This window comes from Nymphaea colorata, chromosome 10 (assembly GCF_008831285.2).
Source record: "Nymphaea colorata isolate Beijing-Zhang1983 chromosome 10, ASM883128v2, whole genome shotgun sequence".
NCBI classification, from domain to species: Eukaryota; Viridiplantae; Streptophyta; class Magnoliopsida; order Nymphaeales; family Nymphaeaceae; genus Nymphaea; species Nymphaea colorata.
This window is the reverse complement of record NC_045147.1, coordinates 6779785-6796969: the sequence shown is the minus strand read 5'-3', so window position 1 is coordinate 6796969 and position 17185 is coordinate 6779785. Positions and strand designations below refer to the sequence as shown.

Below are 17185 nucleotides of genomic sequence, written 5' to 3'. Positions count from 1 at the left end.
GACTTAATAAGGCTCTTTATGGCCTCAAACAAGCTCCTAAAGCTTGGTTTGACCGTTTCTACTCTGTTATTTCTGATTATGGATTTCATTCATGTTTAACTGACACTGCCTTGTTTGTTAAGAATACTAATGCAGGTATCATAATCCTCCTACTGTATGTTGATGACATGATCATTACAGGTAGTGATAAGGAAGGTATTAGAGAATGTAAAAAATTGTTACAAAGAACTTTTGAAATGAAAGATTTAGGTTTTCTAACGTATTTCTTGGGTATTGAGGTTGCATATTCTACTAGAGGATATTTTTTATAACAAACTAAGTTTGCTGCAGAGATCATTGCTAAATCAGGCATAACAGATGATAAGGTCATAGAAACTCCTGAAGCAGTAGGAAACAAAATGAAGATTGATGATGGAGTTCCACTTACAAATCCCACTCCTTACCGACAACTTGTGGGTTCCTTAATGTATCTTAGCATCACTCGGCCTGACATTGCTCATGCAGTTCATACTGTGAGTCAATTCCAACATGCTCCATCAACCGTTCATATGGGAGCTGTTCTTCGTATCATTAGATATATCAAGGGAACAATAAATAAGGGAGTATTTATGTCTTCCTCTTCCCCTTTAAACTTGATTGCTTATACTGATGCTGATTGGGGAGGAGATCCAAATGATAGACACTCAACTACTGGTTTTTGTGTTTTTTTAGGAGAATCACTCATCTCATGGAAGTGCAAGAAACAACAGAAAGTCTCTCTATCCTCTACTGAAGCTGAATATCGAGCCATGGCTTCTACAACTATGGAAATTGTGTGGCTTCGTCAAATGCTTCTTGATATGGGAACAAGAATAGAAGAACCTACTGATTTGTGCTGCGATAACAAGAGTTCTATCTACATTGCCAAGAATCAAACATTTCATGAACGAACAAAGCATATAGAGATGGATTGTCACTATGTTCGTGAAGAATTTTTGAACAAGTCAATCAAACTTCCATATGTCTCCTCCGAGTTCCAGCTGGCTGATTTCTTCACGAAGCCTCTATGTTCTCCCAGATTCAACTTTCTTTTAGATAAACTTTCGGTGTTAGCACCGTAAGTTTAAGGGGGGGGTGTTAGGAAATAAGATATCTTTTTGATATCATAGCTAGATTAGGTTTTACATTTTTTACATTTTATTTTCATTTTTATGTATTTTATTATTTCTTTTATTTTTCTTTTTCTTTTTCTTTTCTTTTCTTTTCTTTTTCTTTTCTTTTCTTTTTCCTTTTCTTTTTCTTTTTGTTTCCCCTTTGTTCTAGCCGTTGGGAGTTCCAACGGCTCCTTTATGAGCCGTTGGAACCTCCAACGGCTAGAACAGCCCTCTCTTCCTTCTCTCCTTCACTCTAATTGGTTATATATATTCTTGGGCTGCCTCTTGTACAATGTATGCTGTTTTACACAGCCATTTGACATTCATTCAATAAGATTGATATATTTCAAGTGGCCTTAGTGCCTTTTCCTATCATATTCTTCTTTAGTGACTATTATAGTCACATTTATAATAGCAAGCTATCTCCTGTATTGGGCAGCGATGATATTTATCTCCCACATTTAGGCACTATTACCCACGTGCTCTATGCTCCAGGTTTCCTGTTAATTTGTTATCTGTTAAGCAACTGGCTATTGATTTAAAGTGTAGTCATTTTTTACCCTGGTACATGTTTTTTTTCAGGATTTACTAACTAGGAAGATGATTGGTGGCGACCATGAACGTGAGGTTCTCTATTTCTTGTCTGTCCCAGTAAATGTTGTTGCATCTTCGTTCTCCTCAAAGCCTTCTCCTTTTCAGTGGCATCTCAGACTGGGTCATCCTTCAGTGTCAAAACTTCGTCGCATGCTTCCAGGTATTACTATATCAGAGTCCTTCTTATGTGATGCTTGCCAATTAGGCAAACATACACGGAGTAGCTTTCCTTCGAGTCAAGAACCATCTAGTCAAAGTCCATTTGATCTCCTTCATGTGGATGTGTGGGGTCCTAATCGGGTTCCTTTTCACTCGTATTTTCGGTATTATCTTGTTTTGGTTGATGATTTTACTCGAGCCAGTTGGGTATTCTTGTTACGGGAAAGATCTGAAGTCATCTGTATTCTTTCTAAATTTGTCAAGGAAATAAAAACTCAGTTTGGTTTCATTGTCAAAAATATTCGCACTGATAATGCTCTTGAATTCAAATCTTCTGTTCTACTTCAGTTTTATGCCAATCATGGAATTCGGCCTCATCCCAACAAAATGGTGTTGCCGAACGCAAACATCGACAACTCCTAAATGTGGCCCGTACCCTCATGTTGCATTCTCACATGCCTGCCTACTTTTGAGGGGATGCTATTCTTACTGCATGTTACCTCATTAACAGATTACCCTCGTCAGCCATCCAAGAACATATTCCCATTCAACTTTTATATACAAATCGACCACTATTTCATATACCTCCCAAAGTATTTGGATGCACTTGCTTTGCACACATCCTAGGCCCAGACGAAAACAAACTTGCTGCCCAAGCCATCAAATGTGTATTTATTGGATACTCTGCCAATCAAAAAGGATATAAGTGCTTTGATCCCCAGACCAAGAAAGAGATTATCAGTGCGGATGTTACATTCTTTGAGTCTCGTCTTTATTTTTCTCCTTCGAGTCCTCCTCTGTCTGAGATGCCTATACCTGTTCCTCTTCCCATTCCACCAGTGTCCCTTTAGTCCTTACCTCCATCTCAACCTATGTTACATGAACGTTTCTTTGATCCTCCATTGGTTTACACTCGTCGTCTTGGTCCCTCTTCCAACCGCCTACCAGCGTCTTCTCAAGAGGTAAACTCCACTGATCAGACTGATTCAGGTTTAAATGATGAACACTATGCAGATGATCTTCCTATTGCTATTCGTAAGGGAAAGCGATAGTGCACACTACACCCGATTTCTAATTCTGTCTCTACTGACCATTTGAGTACAAGTTTGGTGCAGTTTGATCGAGCTCTGTTTAGTCACATCATCCCTTCCTCTCACCATCAAGCCCTATTAGATTCACGGTGGCGACATGCCATGCAGGAGGAAATGGATGCTCTTATCTCTCGAGAGACTTGGGAATTGGTGGATCCACCGAGGCACTGTGATGTGGTTGGCTCCCAGTGGGTGTTCACCATCAAGTATCATTCTGATGGTTCAGTTGAACGGTTCAAGGCACGTCTTGTCGCTAAAGGATATACACAAACTTATGGTGTCGACTTCTTTGAGACCTTTTCACCCGTGGCTCGATTGGGCTCTATTTGACTTATTATATCTCTTGTTGTCCAGCGACAATGGCCTTTATTTCAGTTGGACGTGAAAAATGTTTTTCTATATAGAGATCTTTCTGAAACTGTTTATATGCAGCAACCATCTGGTTTTGAGAGACAGGGGGAGTGTTCCAAGGTATGCAAATTAAAGAAGGCTAATTATGGGCTTAAACAGAGTCCTCGTGCATGGTTTCATAAGCTATCTGAGGTCTTATCTAAATGTGGCTTTCGTCGGTCCCAACTTGATCACTCATTGTTTATCAAGCAAGGTACATCTGGTATAGTGATATTAATTGTTTACGTTGATGATATTGTTCTGACTGGGGAAAGTGATCAAGAGATAGCTCAAACAAAGGAGTTTCTTCAGAAACACTTTGTCACAAAAGACCTTGGACAACTCCGTTATTTTCTTGGTATTGAGGTGGCCCATAGTAGTAAAGGAGTTGTGGTATCTTAGAGAAAATATGCTTTGGATCTTCTACAACAAACAAATTTATTGGGGGCTAAATCTGCAACTCTCCCCATGCTTCTCTCACATTCATATACATGATGATGAATCAGAGCTTTTTGACTCTAAATCTTACAGATCTCTGATAGGAAAACTGCTATATTTGACTGTCACTCGCCCTGACATTAGTTTCGCTGTGAATAAACTAAGTCAATTCATGGAGAAACCTAGGAAAGTTCATTGGGACACTGCTCTAATGGTTGTCAGATACCTGAAATCAGCCTCAGGAAATGGGTTATGGTTCAAAAAAGGATAAGGTGTTGACATTGAAGCATATAGTGATGCTGATTATGCAGGATCTGTAGATGACAGAAAGTTTACTACAGGTTTTTGTGTCTTTGTGGGAGGTAATCTTATTTCTTGGAGGAGCAAGAAGCAGAATGTAGTGGTTCGATCTAGTGCTGAGTCGAAATATAGGGCTATGGCTCAAACTGCGGCTGAAATGTCATGAGTCAGATCATTACTTTTAGAGTTGGGTGTTTCAGTGAATCTCCCAATAAAAATGTATTGTGACAACAAGGCGGCTACCTATATTGCTAACAATCCTGTTTTTCATGAAATGACAAAACATATTGAAATGGATTGCCACTATGTTCGGGATTTAGTTCAAGGAATTATTAGAACTATTCATGTCTCCTCTGAAGATCAGGCAGCCGATATGTTCACCAAGGCTCTTTCCATAGGTGATTTCCTGAGAGGTTGTAACAATTTGAGCATAATTGATATCTATGCTCCAGCTTGAGGGGGAGCGTTAAAGAGTGTTTCTGCAATATTAGAAAGTTAAATAGTAGTTTTTTAAATATTTTCTTATATTTAGTGGACTGATTTTGTAATTTGTTATGTTGCCAACCCTAATCTCTTTTAATATGAGATTAGGGTCACGTGAATAAGCAAGAAAGTGTTTTCCTCTCTCTCTCCCTCTCTCTCTCTCTCTCTCGTCCCCTTCTTCCTCCAATATTCAACAGGTTGCTCCACTGGGAATGAGGAGGAGTGTGACTGCTTGTTTGGACATGTTTACTCCAGGAGAAGATTGACTACAAAAGAGGCTCTTGGTGAGTTGACTGGTAACAAAAACCTCAATCCCAATCCTATTCCTACACCTTCCTTGGATGACCCAAGTTGTGCCTGTGAGATGTCGGTTGAAGGTAGTTAGACAAAAGCTGGAAATGAAGAGTTACCCATTGCTCTCAGAAAGGGTATCGGGTCATGTACTCAACACCCTATTGGTAATTTCATATCATATTCTAAATTGATGAAGAAGTATAAATGTTTTATATCGTCTCTTTCTATAGTTGTGATTCTCAGAACTGTTACTGAGGCTCAGAGCAATCCCTAGTGGGCTCATGCGATGCAAGAAGAAATGGAAACAATAAATAAAAACAAAATGTGGGAAGTGGTAAATATCCCTGAAGTGGCTCGTCTGGTAGGATCCAAGTGGGTCTACACCATTAAATATAAGTCAGATGGAAGTGTGGACAGGTACAAAGCTCGTTTGGTTGCCAAGGGGTTTAGTTAGAAATGAGATTGACTGCTTGGAAATGTTTACTCCTGTTGCAAAGATGAAGACAGTCAGAGTTATTGTCTCCTTAGCAATAATCTATGTCACATAGGTACGGGTACTGGTGCGGGTACGGACCATTTTAAAAAAATTTGGGTGCGGGGGTACAGCCGTACATACACGCGGACATATATATATATATATATATATGTGTGTGTCAAAAAATTTCAAAATGAATAACATATTCACAAAACACAGTATAGAAGTAATTAACATACAAATATATTAGCTTTCTTGATTCTCCGTCGCATCATCAAGATTAGAAGGAGCAACAGGTCACGCTTTTAAGATATATTGACATCGTTATGGTTATGGCTCACACTATTATTGAATAGTCAAGTTATAGAGAAGGAATGGATTTTCGAAACATTGTATGGAAGATTTTAAATGAAAAGTTGTGAGGAACTATGTACAACAAAGGTTTAGAGTGAAAAATGAAACAAGAAAAGAGGGGGATTTTTAATTTTCAACTAAAAACTGGACAACTTTGGACTTGGTCAAAGTTGACCGAGTCCGAAAATGGACACAAATGATCCCGGGTACGTTGACCGTACCCGGTACTGCGTTGACCGCACCAGGGCCGTACCCGTACCCGGACCATACGGGTACTCCTCTTCCGTGTGACATAGGCAATAATAAATGAGTGGAAGATGTACCAATTTGATGTTAAGAACGCATTTCAAAATGGAGACCTCAAAGAGGAAGTGTATATGTGCATGCCTCCAAGATATGAGGAACCTGAAAAATGTTGCAGGTTGAAGAAAGATTTGTATGGGCTCAAGCAATCTCCGCGGGCGTAGTTTGCACAACTTAAACTTGTAATGAGACAACATGGATATCATCAAAGGAATGGAGATCACACTCTCTTTGTAAAGAGAAATGAGCACAAGGTAGCTCTTCTGTTGGTATATGTTGATGATATGATAATCACAGGTAATGATGAAGATGAAAGAACAAAGTTTAAGGAATTGTTGGCTCTTGAGTTTGACCTCAAGGACCTTGACACGTTGAAATATTTCCTTGGCATTGAAATTGCTAGGTCTGGCACATGTCTTGTGTTAAACCAAAGAAAGTACACTCTAGATTTATTAAAGGAGACTGAGAAACTTGGGTGTAAACCTACTTCTACTCCCATAGATGTTAGAAACAAACTTAGCCTCATAAATGGGGAGGTCCTCTATGAAAAAGCAAAAGAAAGATATCAATGTCTTGTTGAAAAATTGATTTATCTTTCTTACTAGACCTGATATTACCTTTGCTGTGAATGTGATGAATCAGTTTATGCATGCACCCACACATGTTCACTTAAAGCAGTTGACAGGATTTTATGTTATTTGAAGAAGAGTCCTGGCAAGGGCCTCTTGTGCGTTAAGCAAGACTCTCTTGAGATTGAAAGTATTCTAATGCTAACTGGGCAGGATGTGTTGATACTAAAAGATCCACCTCAGGCTATTGTATTTACTTGAGAGGAAATCTCATGGTATAGAAAAGTAAGAGACAGAACGTTTGCTCTCGCTCTAGTCCTGAGGCTGAATATAGAGTTGTGTCCATAGGGGTCTCTAAGTTGTTGTGGCTGAAAGTGCAATTGGCTGACATTAGAATCAAAACTGAGGGACCAATGGAGATGTATTGTGATAACAAGTCTGCAATCAACTTAGCCAACAATCTGGTATTACATGATAGAACGAAGCATGTAGAGATTGACCATCATTTCATTCGGGAAAGAAATGATGCTAAAGAATTTGTTCTGCCTTACATGAAGTCCGAAGACTAGACAACTGATGCTCTGACCAAGGCCTTGTCATCAACTTCATTTGATTGAAATGTATCCAAGTTGGACATGTTTGATTTGTATGTCCAACTTGCGAGGGAGTGTTAGCGTGTTTGTATGTTTGGGTCCGGCTCTGGACCCTATCTGACCTGTTATTCATGTTGAGCTCTATTTAAACATTTGTAACCCGAATTTCACGTCGTTAATGAAAATTAAGAGAGAGATAGAGACCGGCAGCTAGTGGGGGCCGGATCTTCTCCACCGTGGTTTTTTATCCCTCAAGTCAAGGGTTTTCCACGTTACGATCGCCTTCTTTGTTACTATTCTACAAGAAGAAACTGCAGCCACTATAGAAGATGCCAGTCAAAATACGGTTCAACGTTTTCCGAGTCAAGCATATATCTGATGGGAAAAGGATACTACCCCAAATAATATAGAAGTTGGAATTGGCTAGCCTACAAGGAAATATGAGTTACTCACCCAATTCAATGATGGGCTAGTTATGAAAACTTCTATTAGATTTTCAATTGCTTATGTCTTTGATTGCAAAACACGATGAACCCATTAAATTTAGTCAAGCCATCAAGTCTCGTCAATGGATAGAAGCTATAAATGAAATTCATGAATGTTAGCCTTGACAAGTAATGCCTAGACCTAAAGGGAAATTATTGTGGGCTCCAAATGGGTTTACAAGATTAAATATAAACCTAATGGAAGATTTAAAAATATAAGGAAAGGCTTGTGGCACAAGGTTTTACACAACAATATGTGTAGGACTACATGATCAAGAGCGAACGATGAGTACTATCCTATCTCACATAGGTACGAGTGCAGGTATGGCGTTTTTTGCCAATCTTGGTATGGCAATATGGCGATAATTACATATTTTTAATTATAAAAAACAAAATTGATATCATCACATTATTAAGACAATGTTCCTTTCATAGTTCTTACATATAATCTCATAGAAAAAAAAAACATAAACAGACCAAGACAATGTTTTCTTTTTTTTTTTTGTAGTTTGGATCGGTTCTGACCCGAAACCGATCCAAACGAACCTTGTCCCGGTACGGGTACGTGGGTTCCCCCACGTACCACAGTGACTTAGGTACTATCATATCCTTGGCAACAGATCATGGTTGGAAATTAAGTTATTTAGATGTAAAAAGTGTTGTCATATAGAGATCTAAAAGAAAAAGTATACATGACGCAGATCTTTGGACATATTAAGAAGGACCCCAACACTTGGGTATGCAAATTGAGAAAATTTCTCCAAGGACTGAAATAGGCATCACATTTTTGGTTTCATAGTTTCCCCCTTCAAGATTCAAAGTTGTAGTTTTAGCATGTACCTTCTTGACCATTCCCTTTTCATTTACAAGGAAAGGAATGTCACTTTGTTGCATATATATGTGGATAACATTGTCATTATGGGCAATTCGGATAATCATATACAAGAAGTGAAAAACTTGTTGATGCAAACTTTCAAGATGAAAGACCTCCAATAGTTGAGATACTTTCCAATAGAAATATACTCCTGATCTTTTAAGCAGGGAAGAGATGACAAATTGTAAAACAGTGAATACTCATAATATGTTGCACTAATGATTAAATGTTGAAGATGGTGATTTATATGTTGACCCAACTAAGCATTGAAGTATAGTTAGAAATTAGAATGCTTCAATACCTCACTTTTACCAAGCCAGATATTCTTTTAATCAGATCTCAATTTGTGCATATGCCAAGGGTTGGATATATTGATGTTCTAAATAGAAGCTTGGCGTATTTGAAAGGGACTGCAGGTGATAGGTTGGTTTACGTAAAGCATGACTATATTCAGATTGTGTATGACAGCAGATCTGTTTCTAGATATAGCATTCCTATTGGGCACAACCTTGTATCATGGAGCAGGCGAAAACAAAAATTTTGTGGCAAGATCAAGTGAAAAAGCTAAATATAGATCTATGGCAGCAGAAACTGCTGAAGTCACATGGATTCGACATTTGTTGGGTGATATAGGGGAAGATGTCTATCAATCTCTACTGTTATGTGATAATCCGAGCACCATGAAGACTGTTTTAAATTTTATCCATCAATGCGCGAAGTACATTAAAATAGACCACCCTTTTATTAAACAAAAGGTGGAGAACAAAGAGATCAAACCATGTCATATTCGGACAGCAGACCATGTTGTTGAATTGTTTACCAAAGGACTAGCAAAGCAATTCTGGCTACTTAGGAACAAGTTGTGCATGGTCTAATACCACAACCAACGTGAGAGAGGGTGTTAAGATATAATAGCTGTCGTGTTTGTATCTGGATCCAAATGAGGCCAAATCCAAACACATTTAATATGGACCATGCCTGAGATAGGACACGTGCAAAATTGTTTACTTAATCATTTGACATTAATTTGTTGATTTAATAAAGGTACTCTTTGTCACGGGCTGACAACTTCAGTCTGTGCGGCACGACAAGCACCTTATGTCATCAGCCTTAAAACCATTGAAATGGGTGTAGAGATCATTTGGAAAGCAAAGTGCATAAAGAACACAAAGTGTGAATGAAGAAAACTCGTACTGTATTTCTCTTGGAAAGCTTGTACATCACGAGGGAGTTAAGAAAGGAAAACAATTTCAACTTGCTTACATAGGGTTGGCCGAAGGCTTGGGAAACCCTCGGCGCCGTGCAGGCCAAATAAGGCTTGAAAAAGTCAGCCCATGACAAAGTGGTATCAAAGCATAACGATTTCTCGAAAAGAACTTGAAAGATGACAACGATGCAAAAAATACAATCAACAAGTTGTTCAGAAAAACGTTGGCTTGTTGTTGGTGCCCATAGTTTGGGTATGTTCGTCGGACACTAGTTCAAGTGACTGCATTGGTGTTGGCCAGATGGAGATCACACGTTCCGAAGATGGTATCTAGGTGTCAAGAGCAGAAAGGCCAAGGAGGAGCTACTCGCTGAGGCAGACAGGGTGAGAGGCCCAACGTGAAAAAGGATTGTCCAGGAGAGCATGAGATCTTAGTGTTGACTGTTGACATGGCTCGAGGAAGCGAGCATGTTGGTTGACAAAACATCTTGGGTTGATACTTAGTGGTCGTCGGATATGTTCTAAACTTTACTAAGAAAAAGTGCAAAAAGTGACAGAAAAGTGGGAAGAACCGAAGATGGACTAGAGACGATCCACCCGATAAGACAGGTAGCTGAGACATGATGGGTGCGTCAATCAGACGAATGTTGGCTCAATTGAATGAAATGAAACGTATGGCTGTAGAGTTTCCCTCGCCTGAGGCAAGTCACCAAGGACATCGATGATTTGGTGGTGGGAGAATGTTGCAGACCGACTATGTCTGGCCCAGCCAAGCCAGCAGTATCAGATGCTGCTTGGTCATCTTGGGCATTGCTTGGGAAGCATGTGGGATCCAATCGGACGCTGAGTCAAGCAGAAAGTAATGCACTTAGAATGTGCAGCACGGTGGTGCAAAGACAAAGCGTATAAGTGCATAATGGTTGTCAGTCCCTTTGAAATGTGCAAGTCCGTCGGTAAGTCCTCACGCGTAGCGTTTGGATGTGCACGGGGGTGCGCGTGGGTTAGGGCTGATTCCCCCGATGGACGCGTCCACAACCGCGTAGAGTCACGCGGGGGCGAGCAAGTGAAAGCTCGTCGTCGAGTAGGGCGATGGTCGGCCATCCTGCTTAATTACCTCTAGTGGCAACTGGCTTCCGCTGAGGACTTTCTCCAAAGGAAAGTCTTCGCCCACCCAGATTTCGTATGGAAGTAGATAAGTGCTTTGAGCAATGACATTGTTCTGACATGGCATCATGGCCACGGCATGCCGATGGTCTACTGTGGGATAATCCTGGGTGATGGTGCACCGAGTGCTTAACACTCCTCGTCTAGTCCACGGTCCCAAAAGATTGATAAAAGTTTCTGCTACATTACGATTGAGTTAAGGCTGGCCGAAGGCTTGGGAAACCCTCGGCGCCGTGCGGGCCAAATAAGGCTTTGAAAAAGTCAGCCCGTGACACCCATCTAGCTTATAGTTATGTTTAACAATTTAACAAATTAGGGTTGAGGGTGTGTTTGCTGCTGCTGCCCATCCCTTGACAACATATGTGTCTCTTTTTCATAAGTTTTCTGCTAACTAACACTGTGGTCATTAAATCAAAGTTTGATATTATAAAATTCCTTCATTATATATATATATATATAAGGTTTTTTGTTTGTTCCACCTCTATATATATATATAAGGTCTTTTTTTTTGTTTCACCTCTAGTAGGAAGCCTCCTATTATTTTCCTTGTTCATGTTCATGCATTCATTACTATTTCCATACCAAGCTTTTGCATGATGCAGCAAAAACTGTAGCTAAATTAACTTGACATGCACAAGCTTATGAATATACTAACCTATGTTGTCTGAGTAGTATAAACCAGAATCTGTATCAAAATAGTACCCTGAGGCCTGATTAAAGTAATAGCCAGAAGAAGAATCGTATTGCCAATCTGTAATTCCAAAATCAATTCATAAGTGACAATAGAAGTGCTTAACTTGATTAGATGGTACGTCCACTGTCACAAATTTCGACATTTTTTTTCAAGCAATGTAAAACAAAAGTGGAAAATAAAGAAAGTCATAAAATAGAAAAAAACTAATATATTTTATAAAATGCCTAAATGGAAATAAGGTGTTTCTGTCACATTTTTTTCCTTTTTCTAAGAAAAATTGGTTTACACTGTGCTCTAATCTTTTTTTAGGTTTTCAATATATTATTAAGCATTCTGTATTTTGACTAATATTGTAGGAAGAAAATTAGTAGAATACCCCAAATCTTCATAATCTGTTTCTATTATTTTTTATATATGTATATTTTTTACTTTTGAGCTTCAAGATTTTCCCAAGGAAAAACAAATTTCCCCATTAAATTTTGAGAAAAACATCACCGATAAAAAACCCAAGAACAATATTTGTGACAATTATAGCATCAGACTGGAACTTTTCAACAGTTTAATAGATATAGCTTTAGGTGTCATCATTACCATCTCCTGGTGGAGCAGTTTTCAGCTCAGTCTCCCTTCTTGCCCCTTGAAAAGAAGCTAAATCCTTTTGATAACTTTGCTTAGCTTTCTGGCAAATAGACAGACGAATTGTCAAGATGAAGAATTTTCAAGATGTTAAAGAAGTGCCCAGATTCATCCACAATATTGTATTATAGCACATCATTCAATGCAAAAATGAAAATCTAAAACGCAGCACTTTTTCCAGGTGTGACAAGATATTGTTAAGTTCAAGACATCTGAAAGACTTAATAAAAAGATACAGTACAAACATTCAACAAGAATCAATAGAAAATATTGAATTTTATACCTTGTGATTATTCTGACGAGCCACTCTTCGAAGGAATTCATAATCATTTAGTTAAAGAATAAGCAATTATCTTTGGGTAGCACATTGCCACAGAAATGCAACAAAATCTCACTAAGAATACTAGTTATCTCAAGCTAATTTTTTGGTAAAGGAGATTGTGTGCGGTGTGCCATTCTGATACTGTAGAATAATAGATGGCCCAAGTAATCAGCATGCCTGAATATGTTTCCAAGTGTATTATTCATAGGAATTAGGTCCAGAACCTACTTACAGCTAGATTAAGGATGTAAAGTGATAAAGAATACTAAATACTTGACTAGTGCTTATCATGTTCAGTACACTTCAAACAAACTATGATACGCTTTTCTCTTTCTCTTTTTGCAAACTGATTGACAAGCAGTCCAAGGACCAGTTAGTAGCCACTCTTCCAAGTAACTTATAGTCATTCAATAAAAAGAAGGCTGCCATATTGTTAAGTGGCACGTTATCATTACTAGGGTGCATGAGACAGAAAAGTGCACTGAGGTGCAGTAATTCAACAAGAAAGGTTGTTATTCTAAGCTAAATTTTGGAAATTGTGATGCAGTCACAGTATTCTTATGTATGCCATTCTAATACAATAGAAAACCAGAGGAAACCAAGAAATCAATGTGTTTCCAAGCACACTATTCATAACCTAATGGCTCGTAACAGATTAAGGATGTAAACCTACAAATCCTACTAATTTCATTATTTCAGTGCATCCACAGAAAGCCAATTTTTTTCACTACTTCTGATGAAACTGGTGACCTGGAAAAGTCCAAGCTAGACTTTCTTCCAAAGAAAGGGGATTTCTGCAACCACTCCAAAACCCGTTCGTACTTGGATGTAAATTTTACCAAGAACTTCGAAGAACTATGCTTTTCAGAAATACTTAGCAACCAACTTAGAACTTGAAAATCCAGGGCTCTTTTTGCCTGTGATCTTCAGACATCTGAAATCATGTTAATTGTAAAATTTAAACCAATACTGGAAACAACATCATTAGGCACTCAAAAGATGTTCAGCACTTTCTAATTGAACCAAGTTCTGACACAATATAACCTCACTCCTTATGGGGGTGCAGTGCACAGTTCTAAAGTACTGACATTGTAGTTGGACATCAAACATTGAGAACGAACTGTTCTTTTAATCAGCCCATCCCATACAATATGCAATACCTGGTGCTAGGTACCATTCTTGGCCTGGAACACTTGACTAGGTGAGAAAGTTTTAAAACTGCTAGTGTTTTAGAATCAGCCATGGAATGCATGCCTTGCTGCAAGCTAAAGCGATTGCTAACTGGCCAGCAAGAGATTCAGGGACAGCCAAAGAGGAACATGATAATGACATGCATAATGGATTGAGAAAACTTGGTTTTCTCCAATACAAGTTAAAATAATAATAATAATAATAATAATAATAATCAATTAAAAAAATAAAATCACGTTTCTCTATAGCTGGGTCATCAGGCAGCGCTTCAGAATTCCAAAGCAAGGGATGAAGTTCAATGGGAGAATCCAATATATTTCGGCAATATGATTCTCTGCACAGAACATGCTGCCTCAGAGATGTATCAAATAAGAAGGACCAAACATCCACTCACTTCACAATGGCTTCTTTCTTCTGTTATCTTGAGAAGGCTTACAAGGAGGTACAGTTATCTGCCATGTCTAGTTTACGCCACACTGGGTATCTTTTAAAAAATTAGTGTTGTTTATGGCACTACACTAAATACATCGTTGGTTGCTAATTATTAATTGAAAACCTTTTATACCTGGCAGCTGAATTTCGAGCTATGGTGTTAGTAGCTAATCAGCAAAGGATAGAAGAAATAGTAAACTCTGATGAGAACAAATGAAGGATATCTTCAAAAAGTTCTAAAAAAACAATATTGCAAGACATATTGCATCAAGAAGAGCAATGTACTTAATAAGATGGAAGGAACAGTATGTACAGAGGTCACTGTGGAAACTTTCCATCCATATCCTGCTTAGATTGGCCATTCCAAAGACCCTGACAACTTGAAGTAATAAATGAAATTTCATAACAGTTTTCTTTCTGTGTAGAAACAGCCCATAATGGCAATTTAGGTTAAGTGATGAGATCGGAACTCCAATCATGTTCTCTGCTTTAACACATTTTTCCATGTATTTAAATCTATGTTTTAAAGGCACAAGGTGGAACTTCAAGAAGAGAGCCCGTTGGTGGTTGGTACCCAGTTGGATGCTCCTATTTCCTTAGCTATTGTGCGGGTTTGGATAACTTTAGTTTAGAATTAGATTAAGGTAGATCTATGACGTGTCGGTTCTGAGTTTTAGAAGGCCTAGGCATTTTTGTGTCGCAGTACTTCTGTATTTTCTGTATAACTGCAACTTAAAGATTGGGTATTGTATGCTAGGGTTTTGGGTTGTCAATAGTCTCTACTGGCTGGCCAGTTAAGGATCTTGCTTCCTTTCTTTTAGTGTGCCATATTGTAGCAATTGCAGGTCCTAGGTCATGTTACAAATTGTTTTGCTGCAGACTAGATTCCAGTATGTTAGGATCATGTTTGATACACTGAAATTAAGTGTCTTCAAGGGAATTCATGAATTTAGGGTTTTGCCCAGCAGGAGTTTCTACATGCCTTTTGTTCCATGCATTATCTTAGATGGATCATGGCAATTCTTAATTTTGATTCATGTTTTTATTTCTTTTAGCACTAGTTAGATGTTCATTAATGTTCATTTGAATTTTTTTCAAGCATTCTGGTGGGATTGCTTTAGGGATTTAGCTATGTTGTCAAGGCACCCAGGCAGGAGAGCCTAGCTCCTAGGCAGGCCTAGGCGAGCCTAGGCAAAAAAGGCGACCAATTTTTTTTTAGTTATGTTAATATGTCATGTTATTTTGATTAAATATTACTAATATTTGAAATGTGGAGAGTAGTAATATAACAAGTATAATAAATTTAAACAATAAAAAAATAATTGTTGACTTCATTGAATGTGCAAAATCAATAGAAGAAATTTAACATTACTCATTAAATGTAATCTAATACAAGAAACAAAAAAAAAAATCTATTCTCTAGAGGGAGGAATGTAAATACACAAAAAGGCTTTAATCCATCTGTACTTAAAGAAAGACAATATAACAAAAAAGACTAACAGTACATAAAAGTATACATATAAGTACACAACAGTAACAATACATATAAGTACATAACCATATTATATAACAGGCACCACAAATATTATATAACAGGCTTACAGTATATGCATATAAGAGGTTGATGCAATACTATATTACAGGTAGAACAGACTTACATAACAATATATACATATAACACGTATTATAATACATATAACAGGAATAACAAACTGTATGACCATACAATTTAACATAATAGTATATACATATAAGTGTATAACAGGTATAACAAATTAACAATGCATATAACTATATGATATAAGCACGTGATATAACCGTACTAATGTATACATATAACAGGTATGAGTTATCACAATACTATATAATCGATTAAATGACTAACAGTATAGACATATAACAGTATACATGTAACAACATAATCAACATAACAATACATAAAAATACGTAATCAAAACAAAATAACGTACACAACAATATATACTCAATTAAGAAATTTTAATTGAAAGGAAAGGTGACTTTTCACTTTCCCATGGACTAGGTGTATTGATGCCTAGGCCAGCCTAGGTGAGCCTAAGCGCCAGCCTAGGCACCAACAGTGTCAAAGATATCGCGATATTTTCAAAAATATCGCGATATAAATGTTAAAAAAGAGGAAAACAAAAAAAAGCCAAAAAATCGCGATATTTTGAAAATATTGGCAAAAAATATTTATCGCGATAAAATCGTTTTTTTTCGCCACTGAACTTCTGTGCTGTCTATATGTTCTTGCGCACGGTTTTAAATTTTTAATTCATAAAAACTGCATGTGATGAATTCTTTTGTTAAAGAAGGGTCTAACGTGTTAAAAGTAAAGAACAAAGGGTGTTTTTTGAACTGAAATTTCTTTTTAATGGCACAAAGGGTACTTAACTCTAACTTTTAGTGAATAGGGTTTATTAACTTTACCTTTCGTGTGAGACGAGAGAGTGGAAGCTGCATCTTCCAGCTGCGCCTAACCTTTTACCAAGTGTCTGCCTCTTCGGTAAGGGTTTGAGAAGTGAGGAAGCTGCGTTTGGGGTATGAGGGTTTGAGGAGTGACGAGTGATAACCTGCGTCGAAGGTGAGGGTTGCTGCAAACCCAGAAAATCATCCCATCCGACACTTCAGCCATTAGATAACCTGTGTTTTTGGTATTTGTTAGAGTGCCAGTTTCCATTTTCTAATTTTCATTTCTTGCTTATCTAGTTAGTTTTTTGATGTTTTTATATTAGTTTCTCATTTATTTTATTTACTAAATTTTAATGATTTTGTACCCTCGTGGCCGACGATACCCTGCTGCGTGGGTCGGCCTACGTAAGTACACCCACTCGTCAACGTTGTACTGCTGGTCCCGGTGTTTGCGGTTGCGTGCCACTGCGAGATGTGTCTTGAGATCTCCCAAAATGGTGTCCCGGCAGCGGAGTTGAGTGCCCACTGACTCTTCTCTCGCTGTGTTAGGCTGGTAGTGACGTATAGTAGGAGG

General features: G+C 38.1%; 1 protein-coding gene across 2 annotated transcripts in view; it reads right to left on the bottom strand.

Moving 5' to 3' along the window:
* Window positions 1–17185, bottom strand: part of LOC116262504 (zinc finger protein ZOP1) — a 50673-nt gene that overhangs the window by 16942 nt on the left and 16546 nt on the right. Inside the window, exons 3-4 of one of the 2 annotated variants that reach the window (XM_031641948.2) lie at window positions 12192–12279; window positions 11562–11657 (exon numbers count right to left, since the gene is read on the bottom strand). In XM_031641948.2, the coding sequence (XP_031497808.1) occupies window positions 11562–11657; window positions 12192–12279 (184 nt within the window). The remainder of the gene's footprint in view (window positions 1–11561; window positions 11658–12191; window positions 12280–17185) is intronic. The other variant, XM_031641949.2, reaches the window with a different exon arrangement.